The 17082-nt window shown below is 35.6% G+C and overlaps 2 protein-coding genes and 1 long non-coding RNA gene across 3 annotated transcripts in view; 2 read left to right on the forward strand and 1 right to left on the reverse strand.

Moving 5' to 3' along the window:
• The window catches only part of LOC125778853 (uncharacterized), a 34802-nt gene that overhangs the window by 3574 nt on the left and 14146 nt on the right, over positions 1-17082 (forward strand). The gene's annotated exons all lie outside the window — the stretch shown is intronic.
• On the forward strand, positions 1643-8177 carry LOC125778852 (uncharacterized). Its single transcript, XM_049458338.1, has 2 exons — positions 1643-3043; positions 6969-8177. The coding sequence occupies exon 2, from the start codon at positions 6988-6990 to the stop codon at positions 7711-7713; it is 726 nt and encodes a 241-aa protein (XP_049314295.1). The 5' UTR covers positions 1643-3043; positions 6969-6987; the 3' UTR covers positions 7714-8177.
• Positions 8173-9712, reverse strand: LOC125778849 (uncharacterized). The gene is made up of 3 exons (XM_049458332.1): positions 9522-9712; positions 8714-9427; positions 8173-8566 (listed from the first exon to the last, which is right to left on the reverse strand). The coding sequence occupies exons 1-3, from the start codon at positions 9622-9624 to the stop codon at positions 8307-8309; spliced, it is 1077 nt and encodes a 358-aa protein (XP_049314289.1). The 5' UTR covers positions 9625-9712; the 3' UTR covers positions 8173-8306.

Here is a 17082-nt window from a genome sequence, read left to right on the forward strand (position 1 = left end):
TGAGTTTATGAATATGATATCGAAACTGTTCAGCAATCTAGAGAATGGTGCAAAAAGAGCCGAAACCACAAAAAGTCGTTCCCAGCCAAAGTTTATAAGAAGTCTATAGAAAATTGAATCAAACGTTGGCGTACTTGCATTGACTCAGAAGCCTATTTTGAGGGTTTTTATATGTATTTATATACATATTTGTTAATTTTGGGTAAAATTTAACCATTTTAGAAATTCACAGAACTCCAATTTTATTACGGCAATGCATTGTTTCTATTTCTTTTTACAGCTACAGCTGAAAGCTCTATTTTGGTGTTGGTGAATGCTAAAGAGATGATGATGATATTTTAGAACCGGATTTCAAACTATGATTCTATAGTTGACTCGTTGTGCCTTTTACGAAGTCATTTGCGACTCAGCTCAATTCATAAAGAGGCAGAATGTCGTTATACATATTCACCATTTTTTATTAGAAGAAAAAAATTTCTGAGGAAATAGTAATCGTGGCAGAGATAATAAACATCAAAATTTTATGGCACTGTGAATTTTTTTCGACATAATGCCTCATTCTGTTCATTTTTTATTGTATACATTTCATCTCGTTCGATTCGACTCTTTATTAGTTTTGAGCCCTAAGCTTGTTCAATAATCTGTACAGTTCATACTCTAAACTATATTATACTATTGCACAAATCTGACATATCTGCATGAGCTAGCGTGCATGTCAACTTGAGCACAAGTCGCGAGCATTTTACTTTGAGTAGATGATTATTTTTATTTTCATAACACCCCCGTGGACACACATGGACCCACAATAAGAACAATCAAGTTCATGTTCAAACAAATGTATGATTTCACAAAGTACGTTCTTCGATCAAGTTTCACACAAGAATTAAAAATTCACATGAATAATTGATGTGAATGCCCAATTAATATGGTATGAACGATTATAATTTTTTATGCGCATGATAGTGTTATTTCTTTGTTTTGTTCGAATCGAATTCTGTTTTATAGGAAATACATACCGGATGATCACTATCGCACGCATAATTCTATCTAATTCAGTATCTATCATAATTTTCATCTTCTTAGTTGGTGGTTTTGATACTATGTATGAAAGTTGTCGTTCGAGGCTAGTAATGGAAAATTTTCGAATGACCACAATTACATTAGACTCCGGATGAAACCATCATGTATTTATTGATAGATAAAGAAAGAATTAATAAAATTATCTGTTTTCTTTGTGCAAAATTCGTAATATTTTTTATTGAAAATCTAGTAGTTATATAAAGTTGGAACAGTTCAAAATAATATTTATATTGACGGTTTCCGAGTCAAGTATTTCAATCAAAGAATTAATTGGTGAACATCTAAATTACGTAGTCAAGAATTCAAATTCTTTGTGTGACCTTTAGAGAATTAAGGTCACTAAATGGGACTACGTAATTCAGATGAGTTGAATTTAGAGATAAATCCTTTGATTGAAATACTTGACTCGGAAATGTTATTGTTGCGTCATGCGACTTTATAAATCAAAAAATATATTTTAAGAACTTAATTTGTTAAAATAATTGTATGCATTATAAAATCTTTTACATTATGTAAAATGCTTACGAATTTTGTAATATACAAGTATAACCATAATCTACTACTTATGTACTAGAATAATCTATTACAATGAATTTAAGATGCTGAATTGAATTAGAACTATATACTTACCCCTTTTTGTATACATACTTACCTCTAGTCTAAGCCGTTAGGTTAAGATTTAGGCTAACTAATGAACTGTTGGAATAAAGATTATCATTGTATTAAAGATCATAACCGCGAACGGACGCTTTTCAATTTTTAATCGGAATTATTTAAATTCGAATTTAGCACAGGCAATTAGCTTTTAGTTACGCATCTTAGTGAGTCCATCGTGTTTAACTTCAATCTTAAAAACGCTTAAGATTTTTTTCATGGCGCCCGAGCAGGGACTCAGTGCGTGGCTGTAAAAAATTTTCGAAGAAAGTAATACTTACTTGGCGTATTAATTTAATTTCTAACGCGTGAGCAATTGCCTGTGAATTTTCAATTTATTTCGGTTTCGGTCGAGTGAAAGTGATTAAAGTGACAACTAAGAATAAATGTCTGGACAAAGACATTAAAAATAAAAATAAAAATAAAATATATCTATATAGATATACATACATATACAGATAAAACTTCAAAAAAAAAAAATTTTTTTGCATTAAAAATAGCAGTGGTTTGTGGAAAATATATCACTTGTATATACGTACATATATAAATTAATTGCGGAGTGTACACATGCGACATACACTCAAGTGAATAAAAACGAAGTGGTAAAATCAAACATAAAGAAACTAAAATACAAATTAACCTAAACTAAAAATTGAAAAAAGATTGAGAGAAAAATTTTGTGAAGTGTGTGGTGAAAATATCATACATACATACATGACATACGTGCGGTAAAATCACCAATAGTGCGCAAACACAAGGAAATAAAAGGAAAGAAGCAAAACCAAAAGGTGGTGAATTAGGTTAAACAGGCATATTTTGCAAATACAGTGGAGTGTCGAAATATAAGCAGTGCCAAATAAAGGCATTTACATTTTTTCTGCTCAGTGGTTACACAGTTAGTGCATGAGATTAATTGCGGTAAAGCAGATTTATTAAAAACGACCGCCAAAAATATAAAGTGCCGTTCCTAAACAAAATAAAAACAGTGTCGCGAGTGCCGCTAAGAAGTGCCGGAAAAGAGGTACAAACCCGTTGAAAGAAAAGTGCCGTAAAACTAAACCCGATAACTTTGGCCGTTAAAACGTGAAACAGCTATTTGGGGTAACATTACGCCGGTACCGAACGGGCGTGCGTCAACACCATCGTCCCTCTGCTGCTGCGTCAACGCGGATTCTCGCCGCTGCCAAGTCAACAACACCGTCGCTGCTAACGTCGACGCCAGATCCGTCTCTTCGTGGGAATGAGCTGCAATTGCATTCTCTGCAAAAGGGAAGTGAACGCAGGCAAACCGCCTATGCATTCACAACAGGTAACGAGTGCGAATCACTGAAAGTGGTGCGAATAAAAAAAAAAAAAAAACGAAAAGTAAAAAAAAAAAAAAGAGCAAGTGCACACTTTCAGTTTTTGGCTCTCCCTCTTTTCACATTTTTTCACATACGTATATTTTCTTATTGCATATATTTATATTTTAATATTCACATACGTATATATATACACATGTACATATGCATCTATGCATCTATGCATCTATGCATCTACATAAGTGAAAGAGGGATCGTGGGATTTGCGGTAGCGTTCTTAATTGAACATTAAGGTGCGACATTTTATATCTTGCATACAAAAATTTTTAAAAATTTTAAACGAAATAAAGTTTTACGGTTCTTTGGAAAATTTTCTCGCTTAAAAAAAAAAAAAAACATTTTCAAGAACGTTCAATTGTGCTATTGCTTATTTTGCATACTTCATAGGTTTGGCTTTCGTATACTAGGGAATCGATATCATTTTTTCTCGTTCTCGTAACCGATTCCAAATATATTTGTTGCCAACCTTTATTGCTATTGGTCTGGCTTTCGTATATTTGGGAATCGCTATACATATATTTTTCGTTTTCGTTATCGATCCCTAATATATCTGTTGCCAACCTGTATATTTTTTTTTTCCGGAAATTTAATTTAACAAGCAAAAATGAGCAAGCCAAAGCCACGTGTGTAATCGGTCCCACCACACATTACTGCACCAGTATCCTGTGTCCTTCGCTGCTGAACCTCATCCGCAACCAACAACAACTACACACGCAATGCATACAATAAGTGTGCCTGATCGGGTAATGTTGGCAACAGCAGTTATTCTGGTGAGATCAAGCTGTGGAGAGTACCTGCCCGCAAGAGCCTTACTGGACTCAGGAAGTCAAGTCAATTTTATGACGGAGGATTTGGCCCAAAAACTGCGGATTCGACGCCAAAACAGGACGTTAAATATTATAGGTATTGGAAATTCAAGTACAAAAGTTGGGGCCAAATTAAGCGCATTTGTGAAATCGCGCGTAAATAATTATGAATTTTCGGCGGAATTCTGGATTATGCGATGTATTTCGGCTAATCATCCAGACCATACCATTAATATTAATGGTTGGAAAATTCCGCACAATATTAAATTGGCGGATCCAGAATTCCAAAAATCTCAAAAGATCGATATGTTATTAGGGGCGGAAACCTTTTTCGATTTATTAGCGGTTGGTCAAATTAAAAGTGGCCCTAATCAACCAACGCTACAGAAAACTCTTTTGGGATGGATTGTTTCTGGCAAATATGTCAGCAGTCTTAGTCCTCCTCCCGAAGTAAATAGCACATTATGCCAAACTGAAGAAGACTTAACGTCAATAGATTCAGTAGTCCAAAAATTCTGGGCTCTGGAGGAACTTCCTTCAGAAACAATTGGCAACAAATTCACACCTGAACAAAATGAATGTGAACAATTTTTCGTCAATACAACTGAAGTATTACCTTCAGGAAGGCTTCAGTCAGAATGCCCTTTAAAGCTGACCGTAAGTTACTCGGTCACTCCTATGAAATCGCAGTTCGGCGGTTTCAGGCCCTGGAGAGGAAAACATTGAAAGATCCAGAACTTCGTAAAATGTATCTGGACTTCATGAATGAGTATAAAGCGCTGGGTCACATGAGCCCAACAAATAATAAGATCCCGAGTGAACCACACTATTTCATTCCGCATCAGTGTGTTTTGAGGCCCGAAAGCACAACAACAAAATTACGAGTTGCCTTTGATGCGTCGAGTCGTACTTCTTCTCAAATTTCATTAAATGAACTTTTGATGGTAGGTCCAACCATCCAAGAAGAATTATATTCAACTCTTCTTCGTTTTCGCTTACATAAGTATGCACTAACAGCGGACATTACTAAAATGTACCGTCAAATAATTATGCATGAAGAAGACAGAAATTGTCAGCTTATTGTGTGGAGAGAGCATCCTTCTGAGCAAATTCAAATTTTTCGTCTTAACACCGTAACATACGGCACTGCGCCTGCTCCATTTCTCGCAACACGGTGTTTACAAATGCTCAGTGATGCTAATACAACTAAATACCCACTCGGTTCATTGACCATTAAAAGAGACTTTTATGTTGATGACTTATTAACAGGATCTGAAAATTTTGAGTCTCTAGATCTTATAAGAAGTGAAGTAATTAAAATATTAAACTCGGCCGGATTCACCTTGACAAAGTGGTTTTCGAACCACCCTAAATTTTTCGACAGTAATTATACTGAAAAGTCATTAAGCTTCAATGACAAAAACTCAACTAAAACACTAGGAATCCATTGGTTGCCGAAAGAGGATTTGTTCCGATTTGTTTTGGATGCCAATTTTCATGATTTGCGAGCTACTAAACGAAACATACTATCAGTCTCTGCTCGCCTTTTCGATCCTCTTGGATTATTAGCCCCACTAGTTACCAAAGCAAAAATCTTATTGCAAGAGCTTTGGATCCAAAAACTAGATTGGGATGAGTCGATTCCATTGCGTCTTGATACTAGCTGGCAGAATTTCAAAGCCAACCTACTGCAGCTGTCATCAATTAGCATTCCTCGATACGTAAATCTAGAGTCGAGTGCTATCTGCCAAATACATGGCTTCTCCGACGCTTCAATAAGAGCGTACGGATGCTGCATATATATACGAAGCCAATCTGCTAGTGGTGTCAAATGTATGCTGCTTACTGCAAAATCTAGAGTGGCTCCGCTGAAGACCAAGTCTCTTCCGCGTCTTGAGCTCTCGGCAGCACATCTTCTTGCCAAATTATGGTCACGAATTGCGCCAATGTTGAATCGACAATTTGAAAAAATTATATTTTGGACAGACTCTGAAATCGTATTGCATTGGGTAAAAACGCATCCATCGTCATTACAAACCTTTGTTGCAAATAGGGTGTCTGAAATCCAAGAATGGACTGACAATATAAATTGGCGACATGTGCCAACAAAACAAAATCCTGCGGATCAAGTGTCTCGGGGTTGCAACGTGGATGAATTGAATAATTCAATATGGTTTGGCGGTCCACAGTTCCTCCTAGAAGACCGCGCTTTATGGCCAATTAACACTCACTTCCAGCTTTCCCCAGACGATGAAGCATTAGAGAAGAAGAAAAATACTTTCACACTAGCCATAAATGTGAAAGAGAATTCACTATTGAACCTTATCGAAAAATTCTCTTCTCATCAAAAATTGCTTCGTGTGGTTGCCTATCTATTACGGTGGATTAGACGACCAAAAATACCTACGGAGGGAAGGCACCTGACATCTGACGAATTACACTTGAGTTTTTTAAAAATTGTTCAGGTGATTCAACATTCGGAATTTGCGAATGAAATCCAAAAACTCACGAAAGGCACCACGCTACCCGCAAACTTGCAAAAACTGAATCCGTTTTTGCATGAGTACTCGGACATGTCGCTTTCATTCAAATTAATCCGAGTAGGAGGTCGCCTTTTAAATGCACCTCTCCCATACGATGCCAAATTCCCATTATTACTAAATAAGAATTCGCACTTCGTTATCAATTATTTACGGTTCCTGCACTTTCGAAATCACCACGCAGGGGCAAAAGCGTTGGTTGGGCTTCTTCGAGAACGCATATGGCTGATTAATGCAAGAGAAGCATGCAGTAGAACCGTAAGAAACTGTACACACTGCTTTCATTATAAGCCGAAGTTGCAAACCCAAATAATGGGAAATTTGCCAGTCGAAAGGCTTCGAGCGCTACGACCCTTTCTTATATGTGGCGTAGATTTTTGTGGTCCAATTTATACCACATTAAAAATACGCGGTCGACCACCCGTAAAAACCTATATCGCAGTTTTCGTTTGTTTCACGTCTAAAGCAGTACACTTAGAATTAGTCTCTGACTTATCAACTAATTCCTTTATTCTCGCCCTAAAAAGGTTCATTGGTCGCCGAGGGATGCCACAGACGATATACAGCGACAACGCAACCAACTTCGTCGGCGCCGATCGCAAGTTGCGCGAACTCAAAGAGGCGTTTCTGTCCCAGTCTCCGGAAGTAATGAAATTAGCCGCCGAAGAAGGGTTCAAATTCGCCTTTATACCACCGAGGGCGCCGCACTTCGGCGGGTTATGGGAGGCGGCAGTGAAGTCCGCCAAACACCTCGCCGTGCGCGCAATGGGCAACGTACTGCTCACCGCCGAAGAACTAGGAACACTGCTGGCCGAAGTGGAGGCCATCCTCAACTCGCGGCCCCTCGCACCGTTGAGCCAGGATCCCAACGACGGCGAAGCATTGACTCCAGCACACCTGCTAATAGGGTGCTCCCTCCGAGCCTTACCACCGGCACAAGTGTCAACGGACCCGATTCGCTATTGCGAGAGATGGCAACTTGTTTGCTGTCTCAAGCAACAGTTTTGGCGACAGTGGTCCAAAACGTACATTACCAGTCTTCAGCAGCGCAACAAATGGCTGCACCCGAAACGCAACCTGCAGCCCGGCGATCTCGTCCTCGTCCACGAAGACAACACGCCACCGCAGCAGTGGGCACTAGGACGAATCGCCGCAACCGTAGAAGGACGAGACGGAAAGGTGCGAGTGGCAGACGTGGCAACCAAGGCAGGCACCATTAAGCGCCCTATTCACAAGCTCGCCCTGCTGCCTGTCGAAGTTGAAGGATCATGATCCTGTCAAGGTGGCCGATGTTGCGTCATGCGACTTTATAATTCAAAAAATATATTTTAAGAACTTAATTTGTTAAAATAATTGTATGCATTATAAAATCTTTTACATTATGTAAAATACTTACGAATTTTGTAATATACAAGTATAACCATAATCTACTACTTATGTACTAGAATAATCTATTACAATGAATTTAAGATGCTGAATTGAATTAGAACTATATACTTACCCCTTTTTGTATACATACTTACCTCTAGTCTAAGCCGTTAGGTTAAGATTTAGGCTAACTAATGAACTGTTGGAATAAAGATTATCATTGTATTAAAGATCATAACCGCGAACGGACGCTTTTCAATTTTTAATCGGAATTATTTAAATTCGAATTTAGCACAGGCAATTAGCTTTTAGTTACGCATCTTAGTGAGTCCATCGTGTTTAACTTCAATCTTAAAAACGCTTAAGATTTTTTTCAGTTATGTTATTATCTATTTGCAATGGTTAATGAGTGGATATGTTATATTTTTTTTTTTCAACTTTTACATGTAGAACAATTTTTTCGTGCACAAAAAGCTGACTTCAGGTGATCTTGCGGGTTAGAGGGTTAGAAAATTGAATTGGCTCGAATTAGTGCAGGCATCCGAAGGCATGTTGGGAATCACAAACTGGCGATAGTCTATAAATCGATAATCGGAATCCAAATGACGTACCGATATCAAAAAAAGTGTCGGGCGGCGCGAAGCTGGTAAACCCCCATATCTAACTACGATGGTCCAAACGATGATATGGTCCGGATTTTGTCGGAGAATTCTTCGGATATCCGCTTCGAGGTCAAACCAACAATATGTCGTCACACCTGTCGCACCGTGAAAATTTAGATTTGTAAATGGTTTTCATCAAAGAAAATTGTTATTTTTTCGATTAACATTCTAATAAGTAATATCCCTTCCTGAATTATTCATCAAAATGTTCACTATATTATTATAAGTTACACATAAATCACCTCTAATTTCCACTCCACGATTTACTGATGGACTTTGTGGAACGAAATTCCATGGTAAACTAGGCCCCCCGAGAGAGTTAGCCAAAAGATGACCTCGTTCATCATTGGTGTTTTTATTACCTCCGCGATACCAATCCATTTCTTCCATACGCTCTGTAATCGAAGTTTGAATAGGCTCTCGCAGATGTTGTGCCTTAGCATACGTGAGAGTAGCTTTCATTGTGACGGTCAAGTCAATGGGTTGTGCGTGATTTTGGTTGGCTGGAGCTGTCATCGTGGTATAACTATCAACTGCGTACCCACTTTCAATGGGCAGGTAAGCGGTTATGAGGTCTGAGTTATTGCGTAGTTCTTCAGCTATGTTTTCTATATCGTTATAATAGTTTTCCCCGACAGTTACGGGTAGGGAGCAGTGGGAATTATTAGGATTTAGCTGTCTTTTACGGCGATTCAGTTGAGGGCCGCACAATTCCTTTTTAATGTCGAATCGGTCAGAAAAACTTTTTATCAGTCTATTTACCTTCACAAACGATTCATTAACACTTGGTTGAGGTGGTCGCGGTTTGAATCTCTCGTCTATATCATTTACGATTGAATTTTCTACTGCAATACCCACTCCACCCCATAAAATCGCAGCACCTAAACCCACTAAAAGAGGAATGAACCTCTTCTCTCGAATTGATGTCCGGTTATCACTCGATGCTAACACATCGCCTACATTATGATAAAAAAAATATATATACATGTATTACATTTATGTAGTCTGTAGAATGCAAAAAATGTTTTTTATAAAATGTTTTTTATTTACCGCTGTAACTTGGATTTGCTGACCCAACCTCAACCTGATCGGGCACGCTGCACAACACCCCAACAGAGACACATAGACCCACAAAAAGAACAATCAACTTCATGTTCAAAGAAATGTATGAAATGTATGAATTCGAAGAGAATGTTTCACGACGAAGTCTCAAACTAGAATAGAATATTCATAATGTGAATGCCAACTTATATATTCTTTTATGCACTGGTTTGCGAAAATTTTTTTTAGCACACTTGTGCAATTTATTTGGAAAATATTTAACTTTATATAAACGATATTATTTTCAAGCTAAATGTTTATTTATTTCGGAGGTCCATGAAGGTTATCGATTTAAACGGGATCGTATGTGGTGCTAACTGCAGCGCGCGGGATTGATGTCGTAACGAATATATGTATATAAAATTGATGACAAGATCAACGTCGATCAGACGGCGATCCAATTGAAGTATAGATGCGGTAGCGAAGCGGACCAGGTGATGGCGACGGGGCGCAGTGTGTCAGCGAATGTGTGTATGGCGAATGTTGATGTGTTGATGAGCGAACTGCAGCTGACGAATTGTGTAAACGAATTTGTTGAATCTGCACTGCACAGGGGACCATCCTTTATGCTGAGTGGGTGGATGTACAAGTGTAGTGAGATGTGTTGTGTACGAGTGTGGTGTATTGCTGTGTTTTATTAGTGTGTGCCATTTCTTCCGGTTAAAGTGGGTGGACGCTTAACTCATATAAACAGCATGATCACCCAGTTATCACGCGCATAATTCCATTATGGTTTTTGCGTCATCGAATCATTTTTCAGTTAAGCTTATCGTTATTTCATTTTGTTTTCTTTGAAATAAATTCTGTTTACAGCAAGTAGCCAGTAAACATTACACAAGATTATTTCGTTTGAAAAAGAGATAGGCATACCCAGAGAACCAAAGTTTGGAAAAAAACGATTCCCTCTACAGCAAATAATTTTAACCAAGAGAAGGTGCTTATGCGATTGTGAGAAATGAACATTCTATTGACTTCAATTGTTCGAATATGACTATGTCTTTAAAGACTCGCTAACGCAAATAAACACTTCTCAATATTTCGAATATACCGAGAATATAATCGGAAGGACTGACTGTTATCGCGAAAAGCAATTAAAAGGACCTGATAAAAAGTTACAAAAAAGCATCATATGAAATACTACACACTCGATAAAACTTATGAATATTGCTGAGGGAATAAACGATTTTTAAAAAAGCTCTGATTAAAATTTAAAGCACCGGATAACTTTTGTTGAACATATGAAGGCTCATACATCAACAATCGAATCACAACAAGCGTTGACTGTTTTGTATCATATTATACCAGCATTGATTATAGGTCTATTTTGCCTTGAATTTATAAAATTGCAATGGTCAAACTTGGGAAAAATTGATTCATAAATGGATGAACCACAGAGTACATTCTTCGTGATGATTTATTAATTAGTGTTATAGTAGATGTAACTCTCAAAACTTAAACTAGCGCAGCATTCACAGCTCAAATTGCGTCTAATTGTCTTATTATTCGTGATTGCATAGAATCATGAATAATTCAATATCGAGAATGATATTATATTATATATTCTCAATAATCGACAAATAAAACTATCACTGATGAAATTTTACTTTTCAATATGTGTTGTTATCAAAAAAATGCGTGATTGATTCTACAACGAGCTGAAAATTATGATACATTTATGATTAATCTTTTGTGACATTTCGATATTTGATAGCATAAATTTATTTGAAATGGAGCACGATACTGGATATTTTCCTTGTGATATACATACATATGTATGTAGGCTCATTCATTATATTTCGCAGCTATCGTATACTACTTTCATGCATTTGTGAGATATGTATGTACATATCGCTCATTTGCTGCAAGACCGGCATAAATCAAAAAACGTGATTTTATATATTATGTACTTCAGTATTGTAATAATGTAAATTTTATGTACTTACAAGGCCGCTACGTTCTAAAGTGAAAATCGGCTTACAAAAATATTTTTTGTTGAACAACATTTCTTTTTATCACGCGCTGAATTTTAACTAACGATTCTATGTTTATATGTGTGGCTGTTGGGTGTGTTTTATGGCTTCATAAAATCGCTTAGTGTCGTTCCATTTTATTGTTATTTATATAATAATTGAGCCATACACAATCTTTGTTAGTGTAGTGTGAACGAGTCATAAGGTTTTACCGTTGATTAGTCGAAAACAGCTGGTTAAACGCATCACTTGGTGAAAATATAAATCAGCTTCGTATTTTGTTTGAAATATGTGTGTATATAAATTTTAATTAATATTTTTTTAACTCTATCAATTCACAATAAACAAATTTATTATTTAGTATAATGCAACAAGTTCTTTTTCTAATTTATTACTCGCCACTCGCTCTGAATATGTAACTAATTTATATATTTTATTAAATATCCCTAATATTTAAGTGTGTAACGCCATGCTAAAGCTATTTCAAGTAAAAAGTAACAATAAATATTCGTTGTGTGTATTTTTTAAGTTTAATGTACTCTTGGTTTTTTCTGTTTTAATTGTTGTAAATTGTAAATGCTTTTGGAATTAAATTTTTTGAATAACAATTTTTAGTTCATATTCACTTTTTTATGTTTTTTTTAATTTTTTTTTTAATTTTTTTGCCTTTGTTGTTTAATTCTTTATATTCATTTGCAATAATACTTATGATGGTATTTTTTTTTTTTTATTAATTTTTAGATTTCATTTAAAATGTTTTCATTTTTAAAACAAAACAGAGTATTTTTATTTTATATTTTTTACAAACAATCATTTAATAATAAATTTAATTTTTTAATTTTTAATAATTTTAGATTCGTAATAAATATGTAAATTTTTGGGAAAAAATATTTATTTAAAACAATAATATAAAAAAATATTTTTCGTTTATTATTATTATTTCTTTTTTGTTTTTAATATTGTGTTTTAACTATGTACATTTTTTTGGGTGAAAAATATTTATTTATACATATTTACAAAAAATTAAATTATTTTATCTTAATTTGCATTTTTAATATTTTTTGTTATAATAATTATATCCTTTGAAGAAATGCAACTCTTGTATTTTTTGTATTGATATATTTCTTATTTACTCTTGCAGTGCATAGTTGTTGTAATTACGGTAAAGAAGCGTTAGTGCAAAATTTTAGTTATTTTTAGTTCGCTTTTAACATACGAAGTACACATGCAATTATAATTTTGTTATATTAATTAAAAAAATAAATGAAATATTAGAATTTATTGAATATTTGAGCCTAATTTCTACTATTGATATTTTAGTATTAATAATTTTGTAAATTAACGGAATTTTATTTTTAGAATACATTGCGCAAAGGTATTTGTATATATGTACATACATATGAATATGTAAATACATATAAAAGTATGTATGTACATGTATACTAAGTAAATCCTATTATGCAGGTCTGAGCAAACATTAAAATTACATACCATAGTTAAATAATTTACACATGTGTGTTTGTAATTTAATAAAAACAACAAATAATATTAGTACTTTTAATAACAAACTAATTTTAGTTCACTTGTTTGTGCAGCAATAAAGTCCATCAAATTGAGTGCTTGCATATACAAAGTAATAGTACATATCCTACATACACATGTTTATTCACACACACACACACACACACACATACGTGCAAGCAAGTAAGCACTTTTTGTTTGCAATTAAATTCGGTTTGAAGTCAAGTGCACAGGCAAGCATAAATCAAACAATATATTGCACATATACACACACACATACATAAAGAAACCGCTATTATATATTATACTTTGTATTGTATTGTTTTAAGAGAGATTTAATTGTTTAAACACTATTTTACTTTTCATATTAATTGATTTGATTACTTTATTTTGATTTTTGTTATTTATATATACTTTTAAAATTATATTGCCTTCATATAATACATACATATGTTATGTAATGCATACAAACAAACAAACAAATACATACAAATGCAGTCGAAATGGCGGGTGAGTTAAACGCAAGCGCCGTTAACTCTGCACGAAGGCGCTTTAGTTTAATTGATGAAAAGTGTAAAAGTGTAATAATCATAGTTATTAACATTTTGTGAAAATTAAAGTACGAAACTTAAATATATGTGATCGATTAATTAGTTGTTTTGTGTGTTTTTATTGTCTCTCGATGTCAATGGGGCGAATTTTAAGTGAACAGCTATTTCGGAAAGCTGCAGTTTTCGATCGAGAAGTGAAAAAGGCACGACAGACGGAGGGTGTAAAAACGATTGCTGCGATGGAATAACTGATGTTTGACTATGCGTCTGCTCCTAATTCTGTGGCACCTCTTGATCTTATTTGCCAACTAGTAAAGTATTTAAGCTTTAAGTATAATAAAGGGTGTTCAATTTCGAGGTTTCCTACCTTAAAAAAAAAACACAGTAACATTTATTTTTTGGAAGATTATCTCTTTCAAATGCTGACCACGGCTAGGTCAAATGGTCCATGCGCTGAGTCTAATTTTCGATGACTCGTTCGAAAATTTTGATTAGTAACTAGTGAATGCAACCAGTGATGTTTTGGTCCAATGTTGCTGAGATCACGAGCTTCAATTTCATCATGGCGCGATAGCAGCCGCCATTGACGTTCTCACTTTCATCATTTTTGAAGAAATATGGACCGATGATTCCACCGGCCCGCTAACAACACCAAACCGATGTTTTTTCTGGATGCAATGACAGCTCTTGAATATCTTCAGGTTGCTCTTCGTCCCAAATGCGACATTTTCGCTTATTTACATACCCATTGAGTCAGCTATGAAAGCTGAACAAAGTTTGACTCGGAAACGTCGGATCTTGGAGTTATTCAAGAGTACATGAAGCAAAGCGATGCCGCTTGGATTGGCCGGGCGGCTTGCGTATTTTGTATGAATTTTTTTGGGCACCGTAGACTCGATAAAAATACATAAATATTTGCGAAATGATATTACCAAAATAAAAGCTTTCACAAATCGAAATCGGCAATAATCGAATTAAATTTGTCTCAAGTCATTTAAATTCTGTTCACAAGCCGAATCGGTAAACAATTCCTGATTGTACGGCAACGGAATCGTTTAAAATGTTGCAGAAGAATTTTGGGGAGTCTACTCTATCACGAACACAGGTATTTCAATGGCACAAATCACTTGATGAAGGTCGTGAAGTCATTAAAAACTTGCCTCATGGGCGTCATTTATCTACCTTTGTAACTCATTCGTGAAGCGTAACCTTAGTGGGACGAGATTTGAGTTTATGAATATGATATCGAAACTGTTCAGCAATCTAGAGAATGGTGCAAAAAGAGCCGAAACCACAAAAAGTCGTTCCCAGCCAAAGTTTATAAGAAGTCTATAGAAAATTGAATCAAACGTTGGCGTACTTGCATTGACTCAGAAGCCTATTTTGAGGGTTTTTATATATTTATATACATATTTGTTAATTTTGGGTAAAATTTAACCATTTTAGAAATTCACAGAACTCCAATTTTATTACGGCAATGCATTGTTTCTATTTCTTTTTACAGCTACAGCTGAAAGCTCTATTTTGGTGTTGGTGAATGCTAAAGAGATGATGATGATATTTTAGAACCGGATTTCAAACTATGATTCTATAGTTGACTCGTTGTGCCTTTTACGAAGTCATTTGCGACTCAGCTCAATTCATAAAGAGGCAGAATGTCGTTATACATATTCACCATTTTTTATTAGAAGAAAAAAATTTCTGAGGAAATAGTAATCGTGACAGAGATAATAAACATCAAAATTTTATGGCACTGTGAATTTTTTTCGACATAATGCCTCATTCTGTTCATTTTTTATTGTATACATTTCATCTCGTTCGATTCGACTCTTTATTAGTTTTGAGCCCTAAGCTTGTTCAATAATCTGTACAGTTCATACTCTAAACTATATTATACTATTGCACAAATCTGACATATCTGCATGAGCTAGCGTGCATGTCAACTTGAGCACAAGTCGCGAGCATTTTATTTTGAGTAGATGATTATTTTTATTTTCATAACACCCCCGTGGACACACATGGACCCACAATAAGAACAATCAAGTTCATGTTCAAACAAATGTATGATTTCACAAAGTACGTTCTTCGATCAAGTTTCACACAAGAATTAAAAATTCACATGAATAATTGATGTGAATGCCCAATTAAAATGGTATGAACGATTATAATTTTTTATGCGCATGATAGTGTTTTTTCTTTGTTTTGTTCGAATCGAATTCTGTTTTATAGGAAATACATACCGGATGATCACTATCGCACGCATAATTCTATCTAATTCAGTATCTATCATAATTTTCATCTTCTTAGTTGGTGATTTTGATACTATGTATGAAAGTTGTCGTTCGAGGCTAGTAATGGAAAATTTTCGAATGACCACAATTACATTAGACTCCGGATGAAACCATCATGTATTTATTGATAGATAAAGAAAGAATTAATAAAATTATCTGTTTTCTTTGTGCAAAATTCGTAATATTTTTTATTGAAAATCTAGTAGTTATATAAAGTTGGAACAGTTCAAAATAATATTTATATTGACGGTTTCCGAGTCAAGTATTTCAATCAAAGAATTAATTGGTGAACATCTAAATTACGTAGTCAAGAATTCAAATTCTTTGTGTGACCTTTAGAGAATTAAGGTCACTAAATGGGACTACGTAATTCAGATGAGTTGAATTTAGAGATAAATCCTTTGATTGAAATACTTGACTCGGAAATGTTATGTTATTATCTATTTGCAATGACAAATGGAGCAGACGTTCCATTGCCCGACCATGAAGAAGTTCGAATAGCAGTTGCCCGCCTGAAAAACAACAAAGCGGCAGGGGCCGACGGATTGCCGGCCGAGCTATTCAAACACGGCGGCGAAGAACTGATAAGGAGCATGCATCAGCTTCTTTGCAAAATATGGTCGGATGAAAGCATGCCCAACGATTGGAATCTAAGTGTGCTCTGCCCAATCCATAAAAAAGGAGACCCCACAATCTGCGCCAACTACCGTGGGATAAGCCTCCTCAACATCGCATACAAGGTTCTATCGAGCGTATTGTGTGAAAGATTAAAGCCCACCGTCAACAAACTGATTGGACCTTATCAGTGTGGCTTCAGACCTGGTAAATCAACAACCGACCAGATATTCACCATGCGCCAAATCTTGGAAAAGACCCGTGAAAGGAGAATCGACACTCACCACCTATTCGTCGATTTCAAAGCTGCTTTCGACAGCACGAAAAGGAGCTGCCTTTATGCCGCGATGTCTGAATTTGGTATCCCCGCAAAACTAATACGGCTGTGTAAACTGACGTTGAGCAACACGAAAAGCTCCGTCAGGATCGGGAAGGACCTCTCCGAGCCGTTCGATACCAAACGAGGTTTCAGACAAGGCGACTCCCTATCGTGCGACTTTTTCAATCTGCTGCTGGAGAAAATTATTAGAGCTGCAGAACTGAACCGAGCAGGTACAATCTT

Source organism: Bactrocera dorsalis, chromosome 5 (assembly GCF_023373825.1).
Source record: "Bactrocera dorsalis isolate Fly_Bdor chromosome 5, ASM2337382v1, whole genome shotgun sequence".
NCBI lineage: Eukaryota > Metazoa > Arthropoda > Insecta > Diptera > Tephritidae > Bactrocera > Bactrocera dorsalis.

Bases quoted from the DNA above. Each gene is read 5' to 3' on its own strand.
- LOC125778852 (XM_049458338.1), top strand. From the start codon at position 6,988: ATGCCACAGACGATATACAGCGACAACGCAACCAACTTCGTCGGCGCC.
- LOC125778849 (XM_049458332.1), bottom strand. From the start codon at position 9,624: ATGAAGTTGATTGTTCTTTTTGTGGGTCTATGTGTCTCTGTTGGGGTG. The intron at 9,428-9,521 runs GTAAATAAAAAA...ATCATAATGTAG, and splicing joins AGCAAATCCAAGTTACAGCG to GCGATGTGTTAGCATCGAGT. The intron at 8,567-8,713 runs GTGATTTATGTG...ACGGTGCGACAG, and splicing joins TCGTGGAGTGGAAATTAGAG to GTGTGACGACATATTGTTGG.